Here is a 25,594-nt window from a genome sequence, read left to right as displayed (position 1 = left end):
GGGAGTAGGGGCTAAGGAGAGGCGGGGGCGGGCTTCCGGGAAGAGGCGGGGCTAAGGGAGAGGTGGGGCGGGGCTCCTGGAGGGGGCGGGTCTAAGGGAGAGGTGGGGTGGGGCTAAGGGGAGTGGTGGGGTGGAGCTCCTCGAAGGGGAGGGGCTAAGGGAGAGGTGGGGCGGGGCTCTTGGAGAGGGAGGAGCTAAGGGGAGAGGTGGGGCGGGGCTCACAGGGGTAGGGGCTAAGGGGAGTGGTGGGGCAAGGCTCCTGGAGAGGGCGGGGCTAAGGGGAGAGGTGGGGTGGAGCTCCTGGAAGGGGAGGGGCTAAGGGAGAGGTGGGCGGAGCTCCTGGGGGCGGGGCTAAGGGGAGAGGTGCCCCCCATGTCACTAAGCATCACCTGTGGCCAGGAGGCCCCTGCCAAGTGGGATGGGAGTCCTGGGACCCATTTAGGGTTCTGAGGGCCTAACAGACCTTGGGCTCGGAGCTGGCGGTTGGGGCCCGTGGTCCCAGCTGCTCCACTGCAGCTCAGCAACCTGCTTGTGCTTGGCTCAGACTGACCACGACTAACTGGAAGCCCAGAGGGTGACACGAAGACTCTCAGCCATCTCTGGACAAGCCGACTTTCAGAGATCCCCCCTCTAGCCACGGAAAAAGAGAGGCTGTCTTGAGCCCTGCTCAGGAACCCCAGTGTGCTTGAGAACCCCTCAAACACCCTCTACAACAAAGGAACCCTAAACCCACCCCCAGAGAGTCTCACCCCCAGTAAACCCGAGTTTATAGCCATTTAGATGTCACAGCATTGCTGATAACCTAGAGGCTCACTCGTTTAGTTGCTTATGGAGCCAAACTCATTGCACACACGAGGGGTCCTTGTATGTCTCCATTTCCTCCCACAAGCTTCTGTGTCAGCCCCCCATACTCCTCTATTCAGAGACCACCTGCAGTCTCTCCCCACCCCTCCCTCAATCCCGGGGCTCTGGGTGCCCTCCCTTCTCTCATTGCCCTTCGGATACATGGAAGGGGCTCTTCACGCCTCCCTTCTGCCATGCCCCCCATACCAGGGTTCCCTTTCCCACCTGCCAGGGATGCTGTTGTACATCCCCATTCCTCCTACTATTCTTATTTCTTTTCTTTCTGCTCTGCTAACCAGATGCCAGGGGCTCCATGACCCCATATTTCTCCCCTTTGGTTCCCCCCCTAGTTTTTCCCAAAATCAACAGGGTTCTGCTCATCGATGCTTAGAACATTCCCTGAACCTTTGGACTTGATCAGACGCAGTATTCACAAGCTATCACATTACAGCCAGAGAAAGGCCCTGGAACCTCTTCACGAGGCCAATAAGACTCTAGGGTAAGGGACTATGTTGTCTAGGGCTTCCAGCAAACCTATGCAGCACCTACAGCAGCTTTTCCATCCAACTGGAGTTGTGAGCATTAAGCTTCTCTGCAGAATAGGCCAGAAGTGTTGGAGAATGGACTCTGGGATGGGACAGGATGCTGGGGTGACACTGAGGGAACAGGTTCTGTGACTGCCGAGGTGTCTCCATTTCTAACTACTAGATATGAGGCTCTGGGAACAGCCTTTCCCACTTCGCCTCAGCCCTTTCTGAAGCAGCTTCTTTCCACACTTAGGGCAGCTTTCTTCATTCTTCGGAATACCTTTCTTCTCCCTGCATGACCTGGGCCGGTCCTTGGTACCAGCAGGTTCCCCCCACATCCTTATTTCACTAAGGAAACAAAACCAAAATACGCCAGAAACCTCTTCTGCAGCACCACGTCACATCCTTGTGATGACAGGCTGTGGGACTGTGCCCTGCTTAGGTGCATGGGCCTTGGGAATTCCTGACTGCAGGTGCCTGGGACTGGGTGGGGGTTGCTATTTTGATTGTCCAGGGCAGGGGGTGAGATCAAGGCAGCAGGAGCTGTTTGGCAGCGGGAGGGGGAAGAAACCTGCCCCAGAGATGGTGCTCTCTGGGGCTTTGGGCAGAATCTGGTCTAAGTCCTTTCATGACAGCAGCAAAGACACTAAAGAAACCTACTTTTAAAAGGTCCAGACAAAATTTATGAGTTCAAGAGCTGAAGCAGGAGCTCTAGGTGTCCCCCAGAAAGACAGGGGAGGCGGGCAGTGACCAGATACTATGATGATGGGTGCATTATAAACAGTAGGTAGATTAGACAATTATGATGATGGCGGCTACTCCATAGCTGAGGATGCTGCAGCGTTCTCATTTTATAATACTAACGCTTTCTCACTCCCGGGAGGTACTCAGGGACAGGGGCTATGTCTCGTCATTTCTTTTCAACACATAATTTTGAATTCTCCTGTTTGTATGACAGACAGTGCAAACCCTTCTTGCCGACTCCTGGACTGGTCTGGGGGAAGGAGCAGGTACCTCACGTGCGGAGACACAGCCAAATGGCAGCTCATCTGCTGCTGGTATTCACAAAGAAGGTGACATGACAAGCATTAGAGCGTAGAATGTATTGAATCCAAACCCTACAGCACAGTATTGCAGGCAGAGCCCAGCAAATATAAAAAGGTCACTCCTGTGTGCGTGTGTGTGCGTGTGTGCGTGTGCGTGTGTAGCAGCACAACGGCAGGAGAGAGTCAGTGCATCACTGTGAAGTATTCAGAGGCAGAAGAGATCGTATTGCCAAGACTCCACCTAAACAGGAAAGGTGGAATCAGTCAGCGCTAGACTCCGGAAGGCAGAATGCTTGTAACGGAGAGTTATGGTACACACTGGAGCAGAGCATTGGCCCCTCTAGCCTGCTATCCCGCTTGCTGCCGTACCAGCTCCAACCCTCAGGCCCATAGAGCCTGTTATTCCCATCGGCTCCAGCATCCTGCCTCCTGGTGTGCTGCCCAGAACTTACACTCCTCTAATCCAGGCTCTGCTTCCAGCAACGGCTTATGCCTGTTAGCTCACAGTGGCATAAACCCCCCACAATGCACCTGGTCAGTCATGAAAATTGTCTGGAATTTTGCATATTTCGTTTCTTATAGAACAATCACCGGGACAAGGCTGGTGTGGGGCCTGGGCCTGGGCCTGCCCTCCCTTGCCCGGGCTCCCTTCCAGTCAAACTTGAGGGTACCAGTTATACTGCATGTGCTTGGGAAGCAATGCAGAGGTGGGGGCCGATGCTTGTCACAAGGCAGGGCTCAAACACTCCCCATGTGTGGCTGGGAAGCATACAGTGGAACAAGTCTGTCTAATTCTTGCTTGGGCTTTTCCCCGAGTGCTCTTTGTAGACATTGCAGCGTCAAGCTTCACCGCCCGGTTCATCATCCCCATCAGAGGGAAAAGGCCACTCTGCTCACAATAAACCTGCTGGCTCCTGGCTTCCAGTCCCATTTCCACTCCACTAGCCAATGCTACCTCTGCAGCTGTCCGGGCAACTCGGGCAAATGAATTACAGAGGGGGCAAAACTAACTGCCCATGGGATGCTCACGGGGCCCCCTGTGTCATCTGTCTTATGAGTACCAAGCCGGCCGGTCCTGAGCAGAGACAAGGAAAGGGAGCAATTACCTGCCATCAGCTCTTCCTAGTCATCTGCCCCCTTCTCGGGGGCCAGCAGCTCTTGTTCTTCCTGGTCCCCCTGGTAGCGATTCCTTGTGGACAGCACGAAGGCCGGCGCAGCCTTCTCTATGTTGATCCCTCTGCTGCTGAAATAGCTCTTCAGGGCACTTAGGAACTGTGGGGGAAACTCGACCTGAGTCGGCTGGTGCATTAACAACCTGGGTCCTGCTAACTGCTGGAGCCTGCTCCACAGAGTCTGCTGGGAGCGGCTCTCAGTCCTGGGCCGGAGGGGCTGGACACGAGGTGGAACAGGAGCAGCCTGCAGCTCCTGGCTCTGCAAGGCAGCTGGGAGTGAGCAGCTCAGGCCCACAAATCCCCTTCCCGGGCCCTTAGCCTCGCTGGAGCTCACATCCACCTGGAACAGCCAGCCCCAGGGCTCCGGTACCTCTGCACCTCGCTGTATTTGGAGCTGCGCGGCTCCGTCTATGAATGGTTTTCTCTGTCCAGCAGCAGCAGCCAGGGAGAACGTCCCAAGGGGCAGCGGCTCTGGGCTTGAGGTGCCAGCTGGGTCTGTTCTCATTCAGTCTGAAGGGGCTGACCCGTTCCGATCCCGGGGGCACCCCCCTCACCCGCTTTGTCTGGCTGAGAGCCAGGCGGACGGGACGCTTAGGGCTGTGCTGAGCTCAGAGTGCTCTCACCGTAGGGCATGGGCATGGGGGACCCTGCAGGGAGCAGCAGAGGGGCTCCTTGTGGAGTCGGGCTGAGGAGCTGTATCCGCTCCCAGCGTAAGGGTGACAGGCCATGGCCTTGCTCCCGTGTCTCGTACAGACACACGTGTTAGCCACGTGACTCTCTGCTTTTAGGGCCACATTGAGCCTGGACTCCCCCAGACAATGCCTCCTGCAGACCAGGAGCCGGGCTGGCCCTGCAGGACCTGTCGTGGTATGAGTCATCGTGGCGCGAGCGAATTCATCTGGCACCAGTATTGTGGCTCATTAGTGAGGCCCTAATGGGCACTTGAAATGAAGCCTCCTGTAGGGCACGCGGCTCCAGAGACGGCAGAGAAAGCCCAGAGGCCCCTCTCAAGGGCTTGGCTAATGTAACCTCAGCACAGAGGTATCTCGCTGCCTCCCCGCTTCCTTTGATCCCAGCCACCCACTCCTCAAACCTGTGTTATGGAAAAGAAAGAGTCTCCTTCCCCCCCATATAACAGCTACAAAGGGGACATGATCAGTTATTCATCAAAAGCCTTTCCACACCCCCACCTTGGGGGTAGCGAGAGCCGCTTCCAGCTTCTACGTCATGGCAATGCCTTGTGCAAAGAGCCTCAGCCCCCCGATCTAGGAGAGAGACCAGCCCCCCAGCTCACCAGCTCTCTGTTCTGCGGCAGGTCCAGCTCGCTCCATCTCGCACTCTGCAGGGATCTGCTCTGAACCCAGCCCTGCACCGGCAGGGACAGGAGACCGAGGAAGGTGACTTGAAGCATCAGGTTCATCTCTGGAAGTAGCCTCTGCTGGCTGTTAACAGAAGAGAACTTGCCATGTCACAGCCCCCGGGGGATCTCAGCCAAAGGCTGGCCTGGAGCAGCAGCATCACCCTCCTGGGGGTGCCTGCCTGGGCAGTGTGGAATTTGCACCAGGGGTAGGGACAAGCCTTTGGCACTGAAATCCTCGCACTGCCAGAGTGGGGCAATGCTAATAAAGCAGGCAGGGCTGAGCTGGAGGAATAACAGCAGCCCTGTGCCCTGCGCCAGCACCTCCCCTGCTGGGATACCTCCCAGCCATGGATGAACAGCTCTCTGTGACACTCTGGGGGGCCAATACGCAGCCAGCTGGTGGCAGGGTTGGGAGGAGAATCCAAGTCCCTGCTCTGGCCACTGCTCCCGACAGACAGGACAGAGTGAACCGAACCGAGGGCAGAAAGAGCCCCAGGTGCTCTCCAGGCCACCCATGGGCCTGCTAGGGGCTTTCACCAGGCTCTTCGCAGGCACTGTCCACATGGGACTCAGCCCTGACGTGGGAGAGATTTGTTCGATGGAACCTCGGGATTGGGACCGAAACGCAGCGTGGCCAGACTCTGCTGGGGGAGATGGGGCAGTGTGTTTTCAGCTGGATGACCTGGGCGGTTACTGGAGTGAACCTCAGGGCATGTCCCACTCAATCCGCAGACCTGGGCTGCGAGGCTCGCGCCAGCACGCTAAAAATAGCTGTGTGACTTGACATTGCGGCTTGGGCTGGAGCCTCGGGTGGAGGTGGGGGCATTAATGGCAGGTCATTTCTGCCAAGCATGAATTCCATCCTCAGTGGCCGCGGCTTTGCAGAGAGCAGGAGATGGTGAGCAGCCCTGCATGGACAGCGTGTGGACAGTGGCTATTCCTATGGCCAGTCCCCTGCCTAACGGGGTGTGGGTAGGTGTAGCTCCCTGATTTTTCATTATTATCCTCCTGCGGCTGCTTGTGGGATCTGCCTGCTTCCGCCTTTCCAGCCTGCGGGCATTGCTGTCAGCATGGCAGCTAGCCCCACCACTGCCCCTGGAGACCCCTCATGAAGGTCAGCCCAGTGACGTGGTTTGTATGAGGGGCTGCAGAAGCTCTGCTGAATTATTATTAGTTCTCAGCATCTGATCCTGGAGCCTTTTAGTGGGAAAAAGTCCTAAAGTTTCCTAAGCACAGAATCCCTGCTAAACCCTGCAGCCAGCAGCAGATTTGCCTCTGGGGGGCCCTAAATGTCAAGCGGCTGCTTTGCTTTAAACAGTGGTGCGAAGGACAGGGGCCGTAAGACAGCAGGGAGGTAGCCCTGAAAAGTAGCCAGGAGACCCGGCCCCCCTGTAATTTGAGCACTGCTGTGGGGTTGCTAGAGCTGGTCCCAGGAGTCCCTCCTCCCTCCTTTCCTAGGGGAGCATGGGACTCAGGTGCGCTCTGTCCCCATTACAAATAGGAAACACAAAGAGGGCACTTACCTCTGCTCTTTCCTGGCGCTTGCGGTCCTGGCTGCTGATTGAAGTGTCAGGCAGGCAGCGCTTCCCCTCCTTATATACAGCCCTGCCACGCTGCCACCCACTGCTCAGGGAGGTGGTGGGTGGACACATATTGTTAGCCAAGCAAGTTGTGTTGGCCTTTGGGAGGACAGAGACGAGGAGGTCCTGCAGTTCATCTTCCACGCTCAGGCTGAATAGGAGCGGGTCACAGGCTTCTTCACTGAGCTGGGCAGCCAGAAAACGTGAGCTCCCAGTCCCCTGGCCTGGGGAAATCAGCCTCCCGGCCCAGAGCAGACTGGGCCCCTGCTCAGAGAGCTTGGAGATGGGCTTTGTAAGGTAGGTGCAGGTCATCACTGCCCTATGCAGCCTGGTAGCAGAGGGGACCAGGTGCTCTGGGTGGCTGCCCTCTTCTCCACGCCCCGAGAGACTTTGGTGCTTGTGAATGTGAGGAGCCCAAAGCACTAGCAGGAGCCAGGCACAGCTGGGCAGGGACTGTGCAAGCTACCCACCCCCGGCTCTGCTGGTGTCCCTCAATCCCGACCCGCAGCCCCGTTATCGCAGCCCTGGGCTCACCCTTCCCCACAGTTCTGCCAATGGACTTAGTTTATGCAAACAGGGAGTGAAGCTGCTCCCATTGACTCAGGCCCAGGGGAGCGTGAGCACTTTCTTGCCCAGTCCCACAGGGAGGGGGCTGGTTACATCTGTATTGCTGTAGGAAGACCTGAGCCTTAGGATTGTGGTGGCTCCGGGGTGCCAGCAGAGCTGCTGCACCTGCCCTTGCTGCCCGCCAGCAGCAGGGGCGGAGGCAGGCGTGGGGACCCAACACACCTGAGAAGGTTGTTCTGCGGGAGAACCGCACCGGGCCTGGGGTCGGGCCCCAGAACAAACAATAAGAAAAGCAGGAGAGCGCCCAGGGGCCAGATCCTGCCCTGCTGAGGGTGGGGCTGAGAGCTGTGGAACAGCCTCTTCTGCCCAACCCCCAGACCCTGCGCTCTGTTTATGGAAACCCAGCCCCCACCCGACCCCTTGAACTGGGGGGGACTTGCCGCCCTGGGGGGTGCAGGAGCTCAGACTGGTCCCTCGGGCCTTGCACTCCCCAGCCCTGTGTTGCTGCCCTTGGAGACTCTGAAGCATCCTGGCTCAGCTCTGCCCGGCTGGTTGAGCGCACGGCCTCGCTGGAGAAGTTGTTTGTTTCCATGTTCCCCTCCCATGGCCTGTATCACGCAGCACTAGCTGCACCGGCTGCTCACGAGCACCAGCCTCTTGTCTGAGAGACAAACAAGTGGGCCTGGGACATTGGCTCCTTCAGGGGAGCTGCTGGAGCAGGGTGCTAATTCGCCTGCAGCAGCTCCCGCGCCCATCGGCCCTCTGCAGAGCAAGTCCTGGCTGAGCCCACACCCAGCTGAGCCCAGCAGCAGGATTTGCACAGCTTAGCCTGGTTCTGCCTAAGGCCAGGAGAGTGCTGTCTGCCAGGACAGGGCTGGGATGGGCCTGGCATTAACGAGGCATCAGGCAGGACTGTCAATGTTTGGCACTGAGGCGCATGGAGGTGAAAGAGGGACCGGTGAATATCCCTCCCTGCCCCCGCTGATAGGTGAGTCACATAACAAAACTTCCTCCCGCACCTCTCTGCTTCAAGGACCCAGGTGACTCCGGCCCCTGCAGCCCCAGCAGGCAAGTGGGAAGATGAAAGTGCCAGGGCAGGAGGCTGGAGCCAGGGGTGAGCTAGGGATGCAGCTGGGCACGAGGTGGCCAGAGCCTCACTGCAGAGGTGGAAGCAGACATGGAATGGGGCCAACACCGTGCTCAGTTAGCACCAGCCCCAGCCTGCGGTGCCAAGCTCACCAGAGTGTAATGCAACTGCCTGGCTGGCTTTAGGAGAATGCACGTGTCTGGCAGCAGAACACACCAACAATGCCTAGTCATCACACCGCCGCCTTGCAGCTGCAGGTGCCAGGGCTGCCAGGGGGAATGCCCCCACCCTGCTGGTGTGTTTGCTCTGATGCTTGTGACAGGCTGAACTACAGCCCGCACTGCTGCCAGGGCTGGTGCCAGGCAATGGTCGCTCGGCCTTCAGGAAGAGGGACCCACTGGTAAATTCTGAGTTGTCCCAGGACATGAGCCCTGGGCCCCTGCACTGCCTTCCCTGAGCCAATTCTAACCCCACAGCCACACAACGAGGAGCAACAGCCCCAGCCCCATGGAGCAGCCAGGCCAGAGCGATCTGCTCTGAGCTCATCTCTGATCCAGGGGCTCATGAGTCTGCTTCTCACGGGCCCAGTAATAAGCAACATCTATTGCCGGAGCACCTGCCATGCAGCGGGAGCCCCGTGCGCTTTACTGACTCCAGAGATGCAGCTACTGCTGGGGTGGGGCAAAGCGGCCATTCTGCACCCAGGGCACAGCACCAGATTCCATAGGCGGAAAGCCAATAGTGACTGCTCCAGCCTTGGTGTGAGAGGAGCTGATGCTGCTGCACTGGGCAGTGGCTCCCACACAACGAGGAAGCGCGACAGGATCTTCAGAGCCCAGCTATGGTGAGGACCCAGCTGTAACAGCTCCTCTGACAGAAGGCAGCTCCAGCATCAACCCCTGCTGGGCTGCCAGTCATGCCACCCACAGGCAGCATCTCACCCGCTTGGTGCCGCCCATATTCAGCACGTGACATCTAGCCCTTCTGGTGGTGAAGAAAACCCTCAAAGGTGATCATGACAGCTGCCTGCGTCTGCAGAGAGTCTGAACCAGTAGCTCAGCGAGGGGTGAGTTCCCCCATTGCCCTCCGAATCTCAGCTGTGACACATCAATGGAAGCATCACTGAGCCCAGGCCTAGAGGGAGTGGATGTGGGTTGGACTGAAGCCCATGTGGGGGCAGATGGGAGCTGCCATGGGGGAGGAAGGGCAGAGGGAAGAGAGGAGGAATGACGCACAGGACAGGGGGCTGGAGAAGGGAGAGAAGCAGCGAGAGCAGGAGCTTAATGCTGGATGGGACAGTCTGGTTCTGGAGCATTGGAAAGGGCAGTTCTCCCCTCGAACCTGCCATGGGTGCCAGCGCCGCTCGGCGGGGGGAGAGGGGGCTAGGAATGTTTAGTCCCACACCTGTGGCCAGCCCTCAGGCCCTAAGGAGAAATGAAATACAGCTCCCTGCACCTCCCCCCCCGTTCCACTCCTGGGCCCTGCGCCACGCTGGGGGAAGGAGCCCAGTGCCTGTTGCACCAGCCCCCGCTGCAACCTGGAGGGTCTCCCATGGGGGGCACAGAGAGACTAGGGTCTCTGGGGGAGCAGAAGAGACAGCAGCTAGTGCTGAGGCCTCTCCGGTAGCACGGCTCACGCTGGTGAGCTGCTGCCCCAAGCTGACTGGCGCATGAAGGCGGCTCTGCCCACTGGGCTTGGTGCCACACACAAGGGCCAGGATTCCTCACACACCAGTCTGGGCAATGGGTACAGCCCAGCGGCTGCTGGCACAGGGAAGATCGAGGAGCACTGGCAGGTTGAAATGCTCCTCACTTTAAATGCCCTGGCGTGGCCTCATCTTCACACCCTGCTCCAGAAGGCAGAGGGCAGGACCTCAGCCTGGCAGGGGAGACTCTCTGACCTGCCTTTTGGGGATCAGGTTTAGCGTAGAGACCAGCAAACTACAGCTTGCCCTGGCAGAGCAGCAAGAGGTGGGGGTACCAGGCCCCACCATGGCCAAGCAAGGCCCAGTGCTGCCCCAGGCTGCCGTGGGGACTAGAGTGGCTGGTGGGTTCAGCATGAGCCTCCCCTGCCTGCTGGGGAGGTGCATGGGGACAGCCAGGAGTTCCCTTCCCTTCAGCGCAGCGACTGTGACACTTAGCAAGGTGGGCTGGGGTCCTAGCCCCATCTCCCCCCAGAGCAGGCACAACCTGAGCAGGAGGTGCTGCCCCAGCTCCCTCCCACATACCCCCCCAGGGCAGTGCAGACTGCAGGGCATAGCGCTGGGGTGGATAGAGCCAGGAGCCGTGCTGGGAGCAGACATTTATTGGAGCTCCATGGCAGGGTCGTATCCAGCCCCCCTGTACAAACGCAGGGCAATGCGGGGGCTGCTTCCCGCCAAGCCTGCTCCTCGCTCTGGGACAGCCGCGCTGCTCCTCCTCACGTCCGGTCGCCCTGGGCCTCGCCCGCAGAGAACACAAACTTGTGCATGGCGCGGACGTACTCCGAGCCGTCGGGGCTTGTCAGCTTGAGTCGGGTGAGCGGCATGAAGACCTGGGTGGTGAAAGAGCGCAGAGGGGGGCAGGGGGCACAGATGGCTTCCAGGAACACCTGGGAAAAGCAGACAGGGTGCGTGTCAGGGACAGCTCCAAGCTAGCGGTAAGACAGGGGACCCCTGGGGGCTGGGGACCCTCTCGCTGATGGGAAGAGCAGGGCCGCCTCAGTGTTACAGGGCCATAGACCTGCCTGGGGCTGTACGGCCCCCACCCCTGCCCGGGGAGCAGCCCCCACCTCAGGCCCTTGTGGGCATAGAGGGCTGGGCGGGGGTCCCTGCCCCTAGGCTCCCCTGGGAAAGGGGGGCAGAGAATAGGCCCCAGCCAGTCCCCCTTGCCCCAGCTGGCAGGGTGAGGTCAGGGGGCAGTGGCACCAATCACTGCTAACTCGTGGCTCTTCTCCCCAGAGCTAGGTAGTGCTCTGCCAGGACCCGTCTGCGGCAGTCTGACTGCTCTCAGCCCCTGGGCCTGCCTCGCTCCCCTGGGCAGAGAAGCACGGAGCTGGGAGCGACCTGCAGGACCTCCTCGGTGTCCTGGGCCACATCACGGAAGAGGCTCTGGCAGTGCTGGAGGTACTGGCTGTACAGAGTGCGGGTCTGCGGGTCCAGGCCTTGCAGCGCGCTGCCCTCGGTGTCCGAATGCTGCAGGTTGGCCAGGAAGCTCGTATTGACCGGGCCGCACTCGATCAGCGTGATGCTGCAGGAAGAGAGGGCAGAGACGGGGAGCTGTCAGGGGGCAGGTGCCTGCGCCCCACCCTGCCCAGGGGCAGAGCCCCGAGTGACACCCTCCTAGCATGCACAAAGGGGCTTTCACCCCCATGCCCTGGGTACCGGGCATCTTGCACCAGTTCTGCAATATGGCATCTCTGAGCCCATGGCCCCCAGGAGCTGGAGGGGTGTGAGAGACAGGGACAGGCCCAGCGGCAGGGAGATCGCAGCCATTACACGCTGATGGCACATTGGATGTCTGCAAGCCCCCCCGGATTTCCCCTCTGTAGCCGGCCGCGGTGTGAGCGGTGCTGGAATGCTGCCTGCAGGCCTGGGGCGAGCATTGTGTGGAGACGCTGGGGAGGCTGCAGGGAAGAGCCACAGAAGCGATCCCGGGGCAGGAGATGAGAGCAAGGGGTCAAGCCCAGGCTGGTCAGCTTCCCAGAATGGCGACTGAGCGGGGCCTAGGACAGCATGGGTGGATCTTCCCAGGGAGGAAATACCCGGTGCTAACGGGCTCCCTAAGCCAGCCGAGAAAGGCAGAACAAGAACCAGTTGCTGGAAGCAACAGCCAGACAAATTCTAGTTAGAAATAAGGCCGCGGTTTGTAACCGGGCAGGTGATTGACCACTGGAACAAGCTCCCCAGGGCACGGGTGGGTTCCCCATCTCCTGGGGTCTGCAGGTCCTGACTGGTGCCTCTCTGGGCGATGCTTTACTCAGAGCCCAGCTCTTGGGCTCAGGGCGGGGGAACCGGGGGGAACTCTCTGGCCTGTGCCATGCAGGAGGCCGAGCAGACAATCTAACGGTCCCTCCTGCCATAAACTCCAGGAATGGATGAACCCCAGCAATTCGAGTGCTTCCATCCTCTTGCCTGGAACTCCCCCTGCACTGTCAAGTGGCTGCAGGATTGTTCTTCCCTTCCTGTCCTAAACTACTGAGCCATAGCACCAGGCTACAGCTGCCTCGTTCCACCCCAGAGGTGGCTGCAGGGCAGCGAGTGCGAGTGACAGGCGTAAAGCACTTTGTGTGGCCTCAGGCCCGTTCACGGTACTCACTGCATGTTGAACTGCTGCAGGATCACAGCCAGGCTCTCACACAGACCTTCCACTGCAAACTTGCTGGCGCAATACACGGCATTGAAGGGGATCCCTAGGGCACAGCAGGAGGGATGGGTGAGAACCGGCAGGGGGAGCCTGGCCAGCTCCTCCCAGACTGGCCCCTGCAGCTCAGACGTTACGCTGGGCCCCACATTTCACCCCCAGGAGGAGGGATTTGCAAGGCCACGTGGGTACCCACAGGCCATGGGGTGTGGGCAGCATCACAGAACACAGGCGTGGCTGTCCTGGTGTGTGCACATGTGCGGGGAGCTGCTCCCCAATCCCCACCTAGCCACAGCAGCTGCTTGGCTCCTGGTGCAGTCGCTCATTGTGAGGGTCCCATTCTCCGCAGGGTCCTTGGTGGATGGTGAGGCCATGTATGGCCAGAATCTCTCCAAGAAGGGCGAGGCCAGCACCCCACAGGCTGCAGTGAGGGGCAGACAGCTCTGTGCAGTGAAACCCAGTGACCCTGCTGACTGAGCCTGGCCTGGGAGGTACCTCCCCCATCGGGAAGGGGGGTCTCACCTTGCAGCGCCCCCACGCTGCTGGAAATGATGATCTTGCCGGCTTTGCGACGCTTCATGCCGGGCAGAAAGGCCTGGATGGTGCTGATGGTCCCAAACACGTTCACGTCAAAAATGTTCTTCATGGCCTGGTAGGAGCAGGTCTCCAGGGGGCCCATCAGCCCCACCCCGGCATTGCACACTGGCAGGGCACAGCAAGGAGCCACCACTAGAGGGGTGCAGGGAAGGGAGCTCCCTGGGCCCCCCCCCCCCCGCAGTGCCAGCCCCACGCATTCACAAATTGGCGTGAAATCTGAAGTGTGGGGATCTGGTCACTGGCCTTTGGGGCCAAGCCCTTAGGGCTCGCCCATCCCAGTGGGCGCCCCGACACCAGGGCTGGACACTTCCGTCTCTTTCGCTGTGAGAAGCACGATTCTCGCCCAGTCACAGGGCTCCAGGTGCTGGGGCTTTATGAGAAACCCAGGGACTGCGGGAGCCGCAGGACTGGACATTATCCCCTTCTGAGATGGGGGCCTCACTGACCCTCCCCCCACTGCTCCGGGGGCCTCCCTTTCCCTCAGCAGCTCTGCAGGCTCGGCCCAGGGGGAGCCCCTCGAGGAGCTGGCTAGTGGGGTCTGAGCTGTGTGAACCCCTGGACCTGTCACACATGGCAGATCTGCCTTGGTGCCCAGCAGGCAGGGAGATGCAGCAGGCTGGCTGGGAACTAGGCCCCCCTCCCAGGGCTGGCTCGGGGGTGCGGGAAGAAAGCTGACACAGGGCCGAGGAGCATGGGGCTTGCAGAGATGCCTGGCCAGACTGGCTCACCCAGCACGTCGACGCGCTGCTCCTGCACCTGCTGCACGGCTGCAGCGAGCGAGAGCGGGTCGGTGACATCCAGCTGCAGGATCTCCAGGGTGCTGGCGTGGCAGCCCCGCACGCACTCCAGCAGCCGCTCCTTCTTGGCCAGGTTGCGCATGGTGGCGTAGACTAGGAGAGAATCAGTGCCCAGCTTTGGAGGGGAGGGGGGGCTGGTTGCAATCCCCTCCAGCCCCTGGGCACTTGGTGGGGATCTTTGCCTCCAGGGGAGCTCCCCACTCTGGGGAGTACAAAGACCCTCCTGCTACAGGTGGCTCCAGCGGAAGGCTTTGCTGTGGCTTGCACCATGCAAGTGTCTCCCCAATGTCCCCCCAGGAGAGACCTGGAGCCCCCGCTCCCCTCAGACTGAAGGCTCGTTCCAGTCCAGCTCAGCCAGTCTGTTGGCCCCCAGGAGCCACCTCCCTCCAGGACCATGTGGGCGCAGAGCAAGCAACTTGTCTCCCCCACCTCCTGGGAAGGAGTGATCTCTAGGGAGCCCCATCTGCATGGACCAGGAGCCGCTACTGCCCCCCAGATGCTCAGGGAGCTCATGACCAGCCGCTCCTTGTCCTGCCTGACACTACACAGCTCCAAGTCACCTTTCCCCCCACCCCCCGAGCCTGCGACCTGCCCAGGACAATGTGCTTGTCTCCTCCCATCTGCCCCGTGGGCCCCAGGGGATTCATTCTGCTGAGATTGCTTGGAAGGGAGTAGCCTGGACCCCAGCCCCCGGGAACCCCATAGCTCTTTCCTAGAGGGCCTGTATTCCACGACGTTTAATGGAGTGTGTATCCCGTCGGCCCCAGCCCCACAGCATCCCCATCTCCAACCCACAGCCGCTACTCCCATCTCCTGGGGCTGCAGAGCCCGGCTCCTTCCCAATGGAAGAACACACATCTGCCAGCCCTTCGTTCGCCCCAGCCGCTGGGTCAGGACCAGCTCCCGCTCTCTGCTGTACAAGCCCTGGCAGTACCTTTGAACCTGCGGGAGGCATCCGAGGCCAGGCGCACAGCCAGCCCCAGGCCGATCCCCGAGGAGCAGCCTGTAATGAGCACCACAGTCTTCTCCATCGCTGGCTCCAGCTCTGAGACAGAGCATCCAGTGCTGTGCAAGCCCGGTTCCCGCAGACAGCCGAGGGGCTGTGGGCTCTGCTATTTTGTCTACTTTCTTATCTCAAGGCTGCGCTCTTCCCCGTCCCCCCGACAGCTTCACTCTCCGCCGGGCACTCGGCAGATAAGATTCCAGCAGAGAGGCCACGGTGGAGGCGCCGAGTGGGGAGGGGTGTGGTGGGGCAGGAGCAGCCTGTTTGCAGGAGGTGACAAACGGCCTCCCCCCAGCCCAGGACACGGGCTTAGGGCTGTGGCAGCCTCAGGGAAGGAGTTTCAGGCACCCATGGCGGGCAGTGGGGTGGGTGTTGAGAGGTAGGAATTGGGGCCAGCAGAGACCCCTGGGCTCAGCCTGATCCTTCCCCGAGGGGCAGGGCCAGCACAGGATCACTCCCCGTGCGCTCGCCACCATTTCATCCAATCCCCCACTAATGCCAGCACCCCAGCAAAGGAGCTTCCACTCCTCCCCCTGGAGCCACCAAAGCCCGGCTGCTACTTCCCTCGGCCAGTGACCCTGCAAAAGAAGGAAATTCAGCTGGTCTGGCAAATCCAGGCTGGCTCGTCCTCGTCATCCACCAGGTGCTTACACATGCATTGTTTAGTCATTTGTTCCCGTCCCTTTCCAGGGATCGAAGTTGGGTTGACTGCCCTACAGTGCCTGGGGCGCCACTAGTCCCCTTTCTGCAGATGGGGAATGTCAAACCTTTCTCCAGTCCTCTGGGACCTGACTGGAGGGAAGTAGCGACTGCTCCGGGGCATCCAGGCCCGGGCAACAGCAGTTGCTCATTTAAGACCCACAAAAGGGTATCCTGGCCAGGCACCTGCAGCCAAACTCCACCGGCATGAAGCCCAGTGCAGCCCCCAGGGCTGAGCCCGCAGCGCCAGAGAAGCTGGCTGGCTGCATAGCCTGGCTGGGATGTGGCCATGTTATGACTGCGGCAGCTGTGAACTGCACCCCTGGCTGTTCTCAGAGACCCGCTCTGATTCACAGCTGCCACTCTCTCAGCCCCGTTATGCACAGCACCAAGAGCCACACCCCGAGGGGGTGGGCAAGAGACACCTCCAGATGCAGAATGAATGGACTCCAGGTCTTTAATTGGCATGCACAGTCCGGGCATCAGTCTCCAAAAAGTGCTGCCAGTTCAAACCAACGTACACAAGCATATAAAAATCATTTGGCTAAAAGAGAGAGACTCCCATTGCATCCCAGAGCCACACTCCGGTGGCAGCCCTCACTCCCCAGAGCCAGAGAGGCTGGCAGCGACCGGAACCAGGTGCAAGGAGGAATTCAGACACTTGCCAGTTCTGCTTGAGAGCTCACATGCTGGTGCGGGAAGGGGGCAAGGCACAGAAGGGGGGGGCGAGAGGGGGGTCCCTGGTGTAAAAATATACTGTCCTTGTAAAAATATATTCCCAATGTCTGTTTCTGTTTAGTCCAAAGGCACACGGGGGTACAGAGTGGGGAGCCGGCCCCCATCTGGGCAGGCCCTGGCACTAGAAATAACCCCATGTGGGTGAGCCGCTGTTCTGAGACCAACGCCGAGGGCATGTGGGAAGAGGAGTGGGGCCAGCCCTTGGAACAGCCAGGGGGCTGGGAGGCAGTTTCGGGGGCGAGGGGGACAAAGGGGGAACAGGAGAAGTTGAGGCAGCACCCCTAGCCAGGAACAGATGGGAGCTGCGGGCGATGCAGTGCCTCCTCCTAGCCTGGGCAGGGGCTGAGATATGCAGGGAGCCGGCCGCAGCACACACTTTGCAATGGCACCAAAGCAGCAGGATTGGAGCTTTCCGGCCTCCCTGATTTTTGTTCTTTAGAGCCCTGAATAGCAGTGTGTTAAACTCCCCTCCCCAGACCGAGAGCTTGGGAGGGTCCCGCTGCATTTCCTGCCCCTCAGCCTGTTCAGAACTGATTCCCTCCTCAGAGCTCCCAAAGCCCTGGAGCTGCCAGTGGCAGGGAAACTTCCCTGGTTGTTTTTCAGCCTATAGCAGCGAGGGCATCACCTACAAGGGGGCACTACCCACATGTGCCCATTTCAGGTCTGCACCCAGCACCACGGTATCCCAATGTCTGTCCCTGCCTCCTCCTGCGAATCCCCTGCCCGAAGGGATCAGCATTCTCAGCCTCTGTCCCGCCTGCCCCTGCAGCAGGCCTCATCCACCCTCTGCCCCACAATCCAGCTGTCTCCCCCAGATGCTGGGATCAGTCTCCAAGCCGCAAGGAGACACGGGTCAGGTCAGAGCATCCCAGCGCCCTGACGGCCAGTGCAGAATCAGTCCCTCTAGTCCTTTCCCCAGGAGCTCATTCCCCAGCTCACTGCCCTCCATGGGCAGGTCCAGCCCGGTCCTGCTCCCGCCCACACGGCAGCGTCGCTCACACGCAGCACAAGGCTACCTGCTCGGTTTCCCTTTGGGTCCATGGCCTTGGTTCAGGCTCTGGCAGAGGCTTTGGGGGGGAGAGGGGGAGAGACAGAAGCTGGGGGCACCAGCATCTCCAGCGTGGAAGAGACCGGGCCAGCCGCAGAGCCGCCATCCCATCCCCGGAAGGTCCCTGTGACGCAGAGCCGCCGGCCCTCACGCAGCTCCTGCCCGGCCGCGCCGCATGGCGTGGGGATAATACTTGAGGAAGATCTTCCTGGCAATCTCCAGCGTGTTGCCAGCTGGCTGGGAGGGGTAGCGCTTGCCATTGTAGACGAAACCCCTCTCCAGCTGGAAGACGGCCTGGTTGAACTGCTCCTGGTGGAAGGGGGTGCCGGTGTTCAGGCTCTCCACCAGCGCTGAGACAAAGAGGCTCCAGCGCACCCGGTAATAGTCCAGCACCAGCCCTCCGAGCTGCTTGTTGGCATAGTCCAAGATGTTGCCGTTGGGCCCCCACAGCGTCACCTGGTTGCGGGCGTTCAGGTCGTACAGCTCGGCTTCCCTGTCACTGGTGGCTGTGGCCCGAGCCTGCTCCAGCCAGCGGCCCAGCAGGAAGTGGGGGTCACTGGCCAGGAGGCCGTCCAGCTCCGGAAGCAGGTCGTACAGCAGCACCCCGCCGGCAGTCAGCAGCTCCAGCAGCGAGCGGCTCTCAAAGGCTTGTTTGATCTCCAGGTAGTACTCACTCACCAGCTGCTGCATGGCTTGCCGGGTCACGTCCACCAAGTCGTAGCGGAAGGTGGGGCTGGCCCCCAGCTCGTCAGCGGCGCCCAGCAGCAGGCGCCAGGCCTCGTAGACGTCGCTCTTGTTGTACCACAGCTCCGTGGCCATGCGCAGGGATGGGCGGCGCACCAGCGGGCTGTGGTTGTGGTTGACGCAGGGCCCCGAGCAGTTGTAGACACTGCGGAGCAGCAGCTGCCAGGCGCCAGCGGCCTCCGCATTCCTGGTGCCGTAGCGCCGCTCAGCGTAGTTGGCAACCCACTGCTGGAGGTCAAGCGGCTCCTGGTGCCAGCCCAGCTCGCTCATCAGCTCATAGACCACGTCGTTCTGCTCGATGCCCTCCGGGGCCAGGCCGGTGCCCACCAGGGTAGAGCTGGGGAAGTGCCGGGCGTCGAAGGGGCCCCGGTTGATGCTCTCCATCATGCCGAAGAGGCCGTGGTTGCCACCGAAGTTGTGCAGCATACACCAGATGAAGGGCTGCCCGTAGAAGGACTCTGTCCGCTGGTACACGGGCTTGGACTCCGCAAAGAGATCCAGCACGATCATTCTGCCAGTGGGCACGCCGCGCAGCAGGGCCCGCACCTGGGCCGGCTGCCAGAAGTCAGGCTGGTGCTGGAAGAGCCAGCCCTGCATGAGCCAGAGCGCGTCAGGGTCAGCTGGGGACAGACACACACAGAGCTGCTAGGGACATCAGGACACGCTGTCCTCCCCCGACAGTGCTGCCCCACACCTGTCACTCCCTAGAAAGCCCTTTGGCTCTGAGCCTGCCAGCCCAGGGCGTCCAGCCCCTGGAGCTCACTGTACGGCACACACAGCTGGGTGGGTGAAAGGGCCTGGCCGGGTGGCTGCAGTCCCCAGAGCCGGTACAGCCCAGGCAGGCTCCCCCGTGCACTGCCCTCCTGGTCTCGCTAATGTCCCTACCCTGCGGAGCCCTTCCCACGCCCCTGCTTTGTGGAGGCTGCCCAGAGCCTCACGACTGGCCACCCATCCACCGACCTGCAATGACCAGCTGTAGCCCCGGCTGGGAGGAATCCAGACCAGCCTTGAGCCAAAGCCCTGGGACGAAAGGTTCCTGGCTCCCCATCCCTGAGCCATCCAAGCCCTTCGCTGCACAGGCCCAGGCCTGACTGCACAGCGAAGGCTCCCCAAGGCAGAGCCCCATTAGGAGGAGCCTGGGTTCCCGCTAGGGTCCTACCTGCGGTCATGGATTTGAAGACGGCAGCGCTGACCCCCGAGAGGTAGGCAGGGTCGGAGGACAGGGGGCGCATCTCATTGAAGGTGTCTGCATTGTAGATGTGATCCGTGCCGAACTCTCTGATCAGCTCCTTCAGGAAGAGGGTCCCGATCACCTGGAACATGGGGTCTCCGGGGTCCAGGAGGTAGGCGCACGAGTACGTGCAGTCGAAGTTGCTCCAGCTCCCAAGCCGAGTGACGTTTATTCGAGGGAAAGCCCTATATTACAGACCAGCAGCCAGGAGTCAGCGCGGGGGTAGAGTTCCCCCAACTCACCCAGCAATGCAGAGCTCTACACGTGGGTGCAAGGAGCTGCCAGGGGAGCGCACAGCTACTAGGGATGTCGATAGCCGTTAAAAGGTAATCGGTTAACTCATTACAATTATATCGTTTAACTGGTTAGCCGTTAACCACGGTCACTCCGGCGAACCAGTGCAGGGTGGCAGGGCCTGGGGTCCCAACAGCCCAGCATGGCTGGGGCCACTCCAGCTGCCTGCCCACCGGGGATGGGGTCCTGCCATCCCACTGCAGCCAGGGATGGGCTCCCACCTGCGTGCCAGGCCCCGCCTGGAGTCCCACCCCAGCCCACCCGGCCGGGGTTGATCGGGCAGGCCACCGGGGTACATGGTTAAGGTCCGGTTAACGGTAAGCCTAATGCTGACTGGTTAACCGGTTAACCGTTTACACCCCTAACAGCTGTCAGTCCAATGGGTCTCTGCTGCTTCCAGGCACGTGTGGCTGAGTCACATTCGGTGGGGAGAGCCGCCCTTCAGGGAGAACAGGTCTTGCCCAAGCCCCAGCCTTGACACGCTCACACAACTGCATCTACCTCAAGACACCCCTGGGGACGTGCCCCGCGAACGCCGGCAGCACCGGGATCATTCCCAACGACCGCATCCTCTCCAGGATCCTGTACTGGGAGAAGGGAGGAAAGGCCGGATAAAGGGGGCGCATGGGCCGGGAGACGCAGGCGCGTTGTTCTGGAACCCACCATTCTCAGGGACAGCCCCGCGCCACGTGAGCGTATCTGTACTGGAGTCTCCAGCCCCCGGGCGTAGCCTGAACAAAGCTCCGACCGAGTTCACGGGCACCAGAGAGGGAAAAGAGGCCCGGCTTGGAGCTCAGCACCGGGGCGGCTCTACATCCAGAGGGACTAGGATGATGGAGACAATACCAGGCCAGTTCAGTGTCCCTAGAGCACGTTTCCCAGGCCCTTCCCCTGGGAGAGCTGTGGGGGGAGCGTCTCCACAACCTGCAGGCCCCAGCCGTGAGTACCTGCAAGTACAGCTGCTTTAGGCTCCAGGACAGAGGCAAGGGCCCCGCCCAGGCGTGCAGGTTCCCCATGCGGTTCCAGGCGAGGAAGGCAGGCCCGGTGACGTACTCGTCTATTTCAGACTGGTTCAGGCCCAAGGACAGATACACCTGGAGTGAAAGAGGGGAAGAACACAGGGAGCGACATCAGCTGCTCAAAGCAGATGGCCAGGTTCAGCTGAAGCCCTTTGCTGCTCCCTCCTGCAGGTCCCAGCTGCTGCCAACAGGGAGACAGACACTTCCCTGTTGAGCAGGACGCTCACCCAGCTCCCGGACGTGCCCAATGCTGGGAACGCTCCCCTCTGGCCAATCCCAGCATTCGCACCCCGGGCTCAGCCTACACAGCAGTTCTACCTGGCCACAGTGAACAGAGACTGTGCTGCTGGTCAGCTGCTAATGTCAGTCAGGCATCAAGGTCACTCCCCAGATGGCAGCCCTCCCCCCAGAACGACCTGTTCTGTGCTGTCCCAGGACAATACATTGAACGTGTCTCCCCAATCTCCTGAAAAGCCCCAGCCAGGCCCTGCATGCAACACGGCTTCACTAGAGACACTAATCAAATACTCAACCCGCTGCCAAACAGCCTCCTGTCCAGTAAACGCCAGCGCCAGGTTGATGCCGTTGAGCGCCATCCAGTCGATCTCTCTCTCCCAGCGAGGCCAGTCCCACCACACATAGGAGTAACTCTGGGTGCAGACGTTCTGGTAGTAGCGGAACCTGGGAGTGGAGAGAACAGATGCTTCAGAGAACACGCTAGACTCCTCACCCCACCCTGGGAGACCACAGCTGGGTTGGTGCGAGCGAAAGAAATTGGGATGCAGGCAGCTCCTCGCAATGGAGCTTAATGTGCATCCAGGCGTCTTGTCTACTCCCGACCAGCGCTGGCCCCGTGGATGCTGGAGAATAAACTCAGGCAGCCTCTTCCCATGGGGACAAACATATACCCCTAATGCTACACACAGGGACTTGGCTTTGTTTTTCCAATTGAGACAGTTTTTTGTGCCGATTTCAACATCTCCCTGTGTGTTTTGCAGCTCAAACACCTGCAGCTCATGCAAACCCTAGCAGGGAAACAGACCCGGTCACTTGCAGCAACCCGAAGGGCCTGTCCTCCACAGTAGACAGAGAGGAACGATCATTGTCCAAGACTAATGAAGTGCAAGCAGCACACAGGACAGCAAGGACCAGGCGCTGAGACACCCTACAGTGCTCAACGGTAAGGCAATATCTTTGCCCAAGAAGAATTTTAAATTAACACTTCCCCTTTAAGCTCCTGCTGCTTGGAGGAAGTTTCCAGCTGATCACAAGTGTGAGCCACAAGATTTCACAAGTCGTTTGACTGTATGGTGATGAACCATGCCAAGGCCCTTCGCCTGGCTCCAGCTTAGCCACTAGTGGGAAACACTGCAGGGCCTTGCCTTCTGGCTGAAGGAGCACTAACCAAAGCTTCCTGGCTAGCTGCACCAGATCACAGGCCGAGCGCCAGGGTGGCTTTGTAGGAAGATTGGTGTCCAAGGACCTGCATGTGCAACCCCTCTGCTCCAGGATTCTTCCTTCGCTTTCATGTGGCAAAACCAACCAAGCCACGCAGCCCCCTGCACCTGCCAGGACCTTACAGGCCACGGGAAGGCTCCCCGAAGGAGCCCCAACGGCTGAGCGCATTGAGTCAATCTTTGCTGGCATGAGCATGGCGTGTTCAGGACCCAGCCAAGAGCACTAGTGCATACGAGCAGCAGTGAGGATCCAAGCGACTCTCAGTCGGCATGGGGGCCGCTCCAGGCCAGGGAGGGGCTTCCTCTTGCCTGGGAAGGCTGCAGAGCTGAGTGAAGCTCCCTGTTAAATGAGGGAGTGCCCCTTCTGCAGCAGAATCCTCTGGTCCCGTCCCAGGCCCACCCCAGAGCAGCTGCAGAGTGAGCAGAACAGATGCTAGAGCCAGATACTCATCATTCTCGCACCCGGGGTTCAGTGATACAGGACCAAGGACATCCCTGGTGTAAGCTCCATTAACTCCACTCCCTTGCACCAGCCACAAGCTTGGCCCATGACATCTACATTCCAGGTAGGGCCAACATTCAGGACGTGAGCGCGCGGGGGGTGAGAGAGGCCCCCAGCTGCAGAAACATGCCCAGGCCCTGGCAGACCCAGATCGGTGGTAAATGAACCAAACCTGTCCATGGCATCTCCAGCTGCGTCAGGCCCGGTGGGGGGCCCCGACCGCTGGAGGGAGCCCCTTGTTACATGGAACTCAAGGGCAGGAAGGGCTGGGGAGTTCTCAGCCCCAGGGCTTGGGAAGCAAATGAGTAACAGGTGTTTTCTGAAGTAGCTTCCGGGGGTGAAACCATCACAAGGAACAGCATCCCTGGGTCCTCGCCTGCCTCAGTAACCCCAGCTAGGTACCGGCAGCACGTGCAACAGACACAGAACATGAGCACCCTCAGTGCTTGCTTTCCAGGCGCGGTCCCTTGCCAGGTGGAAGTCTCCCCCCGGCAGAGTGGGCAATGGACAGCGTGTGAGAGCCTGGCACTGCACCTCGCTGCCCAGGCCCCGCATGCACGAAGGCAAGGCCAGGAGCATCCCTCTGCCTTCTGCTGTGCCTCCAGCAGCCACCAGCCCCCGTCAGACTCTCCCCGTCCCCAGGCTCTGGGCATTCAGTGCCCAGCCCCAGGGATGTGGGACTCCGAGGACCGTTCCTGGCCCGGGTCTGACTGCAGGAGAGCCGGGGCCAGTCAGCTCCAATCACCGCACCAGGCCCTGCCTCTGGGGAAAGCAGCGGCTCCCCCCTGCCCAAGGAACGAGTCTGCCTGAGCCAGCCTGGCCCTGCACCGGGAGAGCCCAACAGGCTATAGCCAGGGCCCGGGGTAGGGCAGGGCGCGGCCTGGCACCGACTCCATGTTCAGGCACAGGTAGGAGCCGGTCAGTGCCCAGGCCTGGGGTGCCCAGGGCGCCCGGGGCAGGGTCCCAGGGGGCGGGGGCAGGCCGGGAGCCCGGGGCAGGGTCCTCCGGGGGGGAAAGGGGGGCTGGCTGGGCGCCCGGTGTGGGGGTGGGGGGAGAGGGCAGGCCGGGAGCCCGGGGCAGGGTCCTCCGGAGGGGAAGGGGGGCCAGGCCGGGTGCCCGGTGTGGGGGTGGGGGGAAGAGGCCAGGCCAGGAGTCCGGGGCGGGGGGTGGGGGGAGAGGGCAGGCCGGGAGCCCGGGGCAGGGTCCCGGAGGAGAAGGGGGGGCAGGCCGGGCGCCCGGTGTGGGGGGGGGAGAGGGCAGGCCGGGAGCCTGGGGCAGGGACCTCCGGGGGGGAAAGGGGGGGCAGGCCGGGCGCCCGGTGTAGGGGAGGGGGGAAAGAGGCCAGGCCAGGAGTCCGGGGCGGGGGTGGGGGGAGAGGGCAGGCCGGGAGCCCGGGGCGGGGTCCCGGGGCAGAAGGGGGGGCAGGCCGGGCGCCCGGTGTGGGGGTGGGAGGAGAGGGCAGGCCGGGAGTCCGGGGCTGGGGGGGGAGAGGGCAGGCCGGGAGCCCGGGGCGGGGGTGGGGGGAGAGGGCAGGCCGGGAGCCCGGGGCGGGGGTGGGGGGAGAGGGCAGGCCGGGAGTCCGGGGCTGGGGGGGGGGAGAGGGCAGACCAGGAGCCCGGGGCGGGGTCCCGGGGCAGAAGGGGGGGCAGGCCGGGCGCCCGGTTACCTGTTGGGGCTGGTGGCGCTGATCACCCCGGGCACCGCCGGCAGCGGGTCCGGCAGCCGCAGCTGCGCCCCGGACCAGGACACGTGGCAGCCGCAGAGCTCCCGCAGGTAGCGGTAGAGGCCGGCGGCGGCGGCCACCCCGCTGGACCCGGCCACCCGCACCCGCTCCGCGGCCCCGCGCGGGGAGCTGAGCCGGTAGGTGTCCAGCCCGCCGGCCGCCAGCGAGCGGTTCACCGAGACGGCGAAGCCGGCGGCCGCCCGGGGCCCCAGCAGCCGCTGCAGCAGCTCCCGCACCGCCGCCTCCTGCCGCGCGTCGGCCGCCTGCGGGGCCGGGGCCGGGGCGGCCGCCAGCAGCAGCAGCAGGAGCCCGGCGAGCGCCATGGCCGGATCCAGCTTCCGCCAACCCGGGCCCGGCCAGCTGGGGGGCGGCCCTCCCGGGAGCCAATCAGCGGCCGGCCACGCCCCCGATGGAAACAAATGTTACCGACTGGGGTGGCGTGGAGCCGACCCCGGGGATCGGGCACTGCCCCCCAACCGGCCCAGGGGGCCCCTTCCAGCCCCCCCCCACCGGCCCAGAGGGCCCCTCCCAGACCCCCCAACCGGCCCAGGGGGCCCCTCCCACTCCCCGCCCCCTCATACTGACCCAGGGGGCCCCTCCCAGCCCCCCCACCGACCCAGGGGGCCCCTCCCACTCCCCACCCCCTCATACTGACCCAGGGGGTCCCTCCCAGACCCCCCCAACCAAGCCTAGGGATCCCTCCCAGACCCCCAACTGACCCAGGGCAGGGGATCCCTCCCACCCCCCAAACTGACCCAGGGGATCCCTCCCACCCCCAACTGACCCAGGGGGTCCCTCTCAGACCCCCCAAACCAAGCCTAGGGATCCCTCCCACCCCCCAACTGACCCACGGGGTCCCTCCCAGACTCCCAAACTGACCCAGGAACGTGCCTCCCACCCCCCCAAACCAGACCCCCAACCGACCCAGGGCAGGGGGTCCCTCCCACCCCCCAAACTGACCCAGGGGATCCCTCCCACCCTCCCAAATTGACCTAGGAGATCTCTCCCAGCCCTCCTACACCACCTCCAGAGCCACCCCGATCCTCAGAAACTAACTCCAGCCTTGTCCAAGTTAGGATTTCTTATCACTGACTATCACTCTGACAGTTCTGCACTGATGTGTTTATTTATTCTCCATGCAGTGGGTAGGGCCTGTGGACCTCATCACAGATCAGGACCCTGTTGCACACACAGAGCAAAGATATGGCCCCTGCCCCAAA

At 61.6% G+C, this 25,594-nt stretch overlaps 2 protein-coding genes across 4 annotated transcripts; both read right to left on the bottom strand.

Annotated features, from left to right (window-relative positions):
- Positions 1-10,492: 10,492 nt before the first annotated feature.
- HSD17B1 (hydroxysteroid 17-beta dehydrogenase 1) lies at positions 10,493-15,968 on the bottom strand. 2 transcript variants are annotated; one of them, XM_050934650.1, is made up of 6 exons: positions 14,851-15,968; positions 13,848-14,009; positions 13,045-13,224; positions 12,478-12,571; positions 11,226-11,409; positions 10,493-10,771 (listed from the first exon to the last, which is right to left on the bottom strand). In XM_050934650.1, the coding sequence occupies exons 1-6, from the start codon at positions 14,945-14,947 to the stop codon at positions 10,601-10,603; spliced, it is 888 nt and encodes a 295-aa protein (XP_050790607.1). In that variant the 5' UTR covers positions 14,948-15,968; the 3' UTR covers positions 10,493-10,600. The 2 variants fall into 2 exon arrangements, with proteins under 2 accessions (XP_050790607.1, XP_050790608.1); XM_050934651.1 differs by having other exon boundaries at positions 13,045-13,127.
- Positions 15,969-16,057: 89 nt separating this feature from the next.
- NAGLU (N-acetyl-alpha-glucosaminidase) lies at positions 16,058-24,697 on the bottom strand. Of its 2 annotated transcripts, none has more exons than XM_050934602.1 (6): positions 24,318-24,697; positions 21,226-21,373; positions 20,621-20,767; positions 20,175-20,260; positions 19,308-19,564; positions 16,058-18,768 (listed from the first exon to the last, which is right to left on the bottom strand). In XM_050934602.1, exons 1-6 carry the CDS (start codon positions 24,695-24,697, stop codon positions 17,552-17,554), a joined length of 2,235 nt encoding a protein of 744 aa, XP_050790559.1. In that variant the 3' UTR covers positions 16,058-17,551. The 2 variants fall into 2 exon arrangements, with proteins under 2 accessions (XP_050790559.1, XP_050790560.1); XM_050934603.1 differs by lacking the exon at positions 24,318-24,697 and adding an exon at positions 22,824-23,556.
- Positions 24,698-25,594: the final 897 nt, after the last annotated feature.

The sequence above is a fragment of the Gopherus flavomarginatus genome, chromosome 25 (genome assembly GCF_025201925.1).
Source record: "Gopherus flavomarginatus isolate rGopFla2 chromosome 25, rGopFla2.mat.asm, whole genome shotgun sequence".
NCBI classification, from domain to species: Eukaryota; Metazoa; Chordata; order Testudines; family Testudinidae; genus Gopherus; species Gopherus flavomarginatus.
This window is presented reverse-complemented; position numbering and strand designations above follow the sequence as displayed.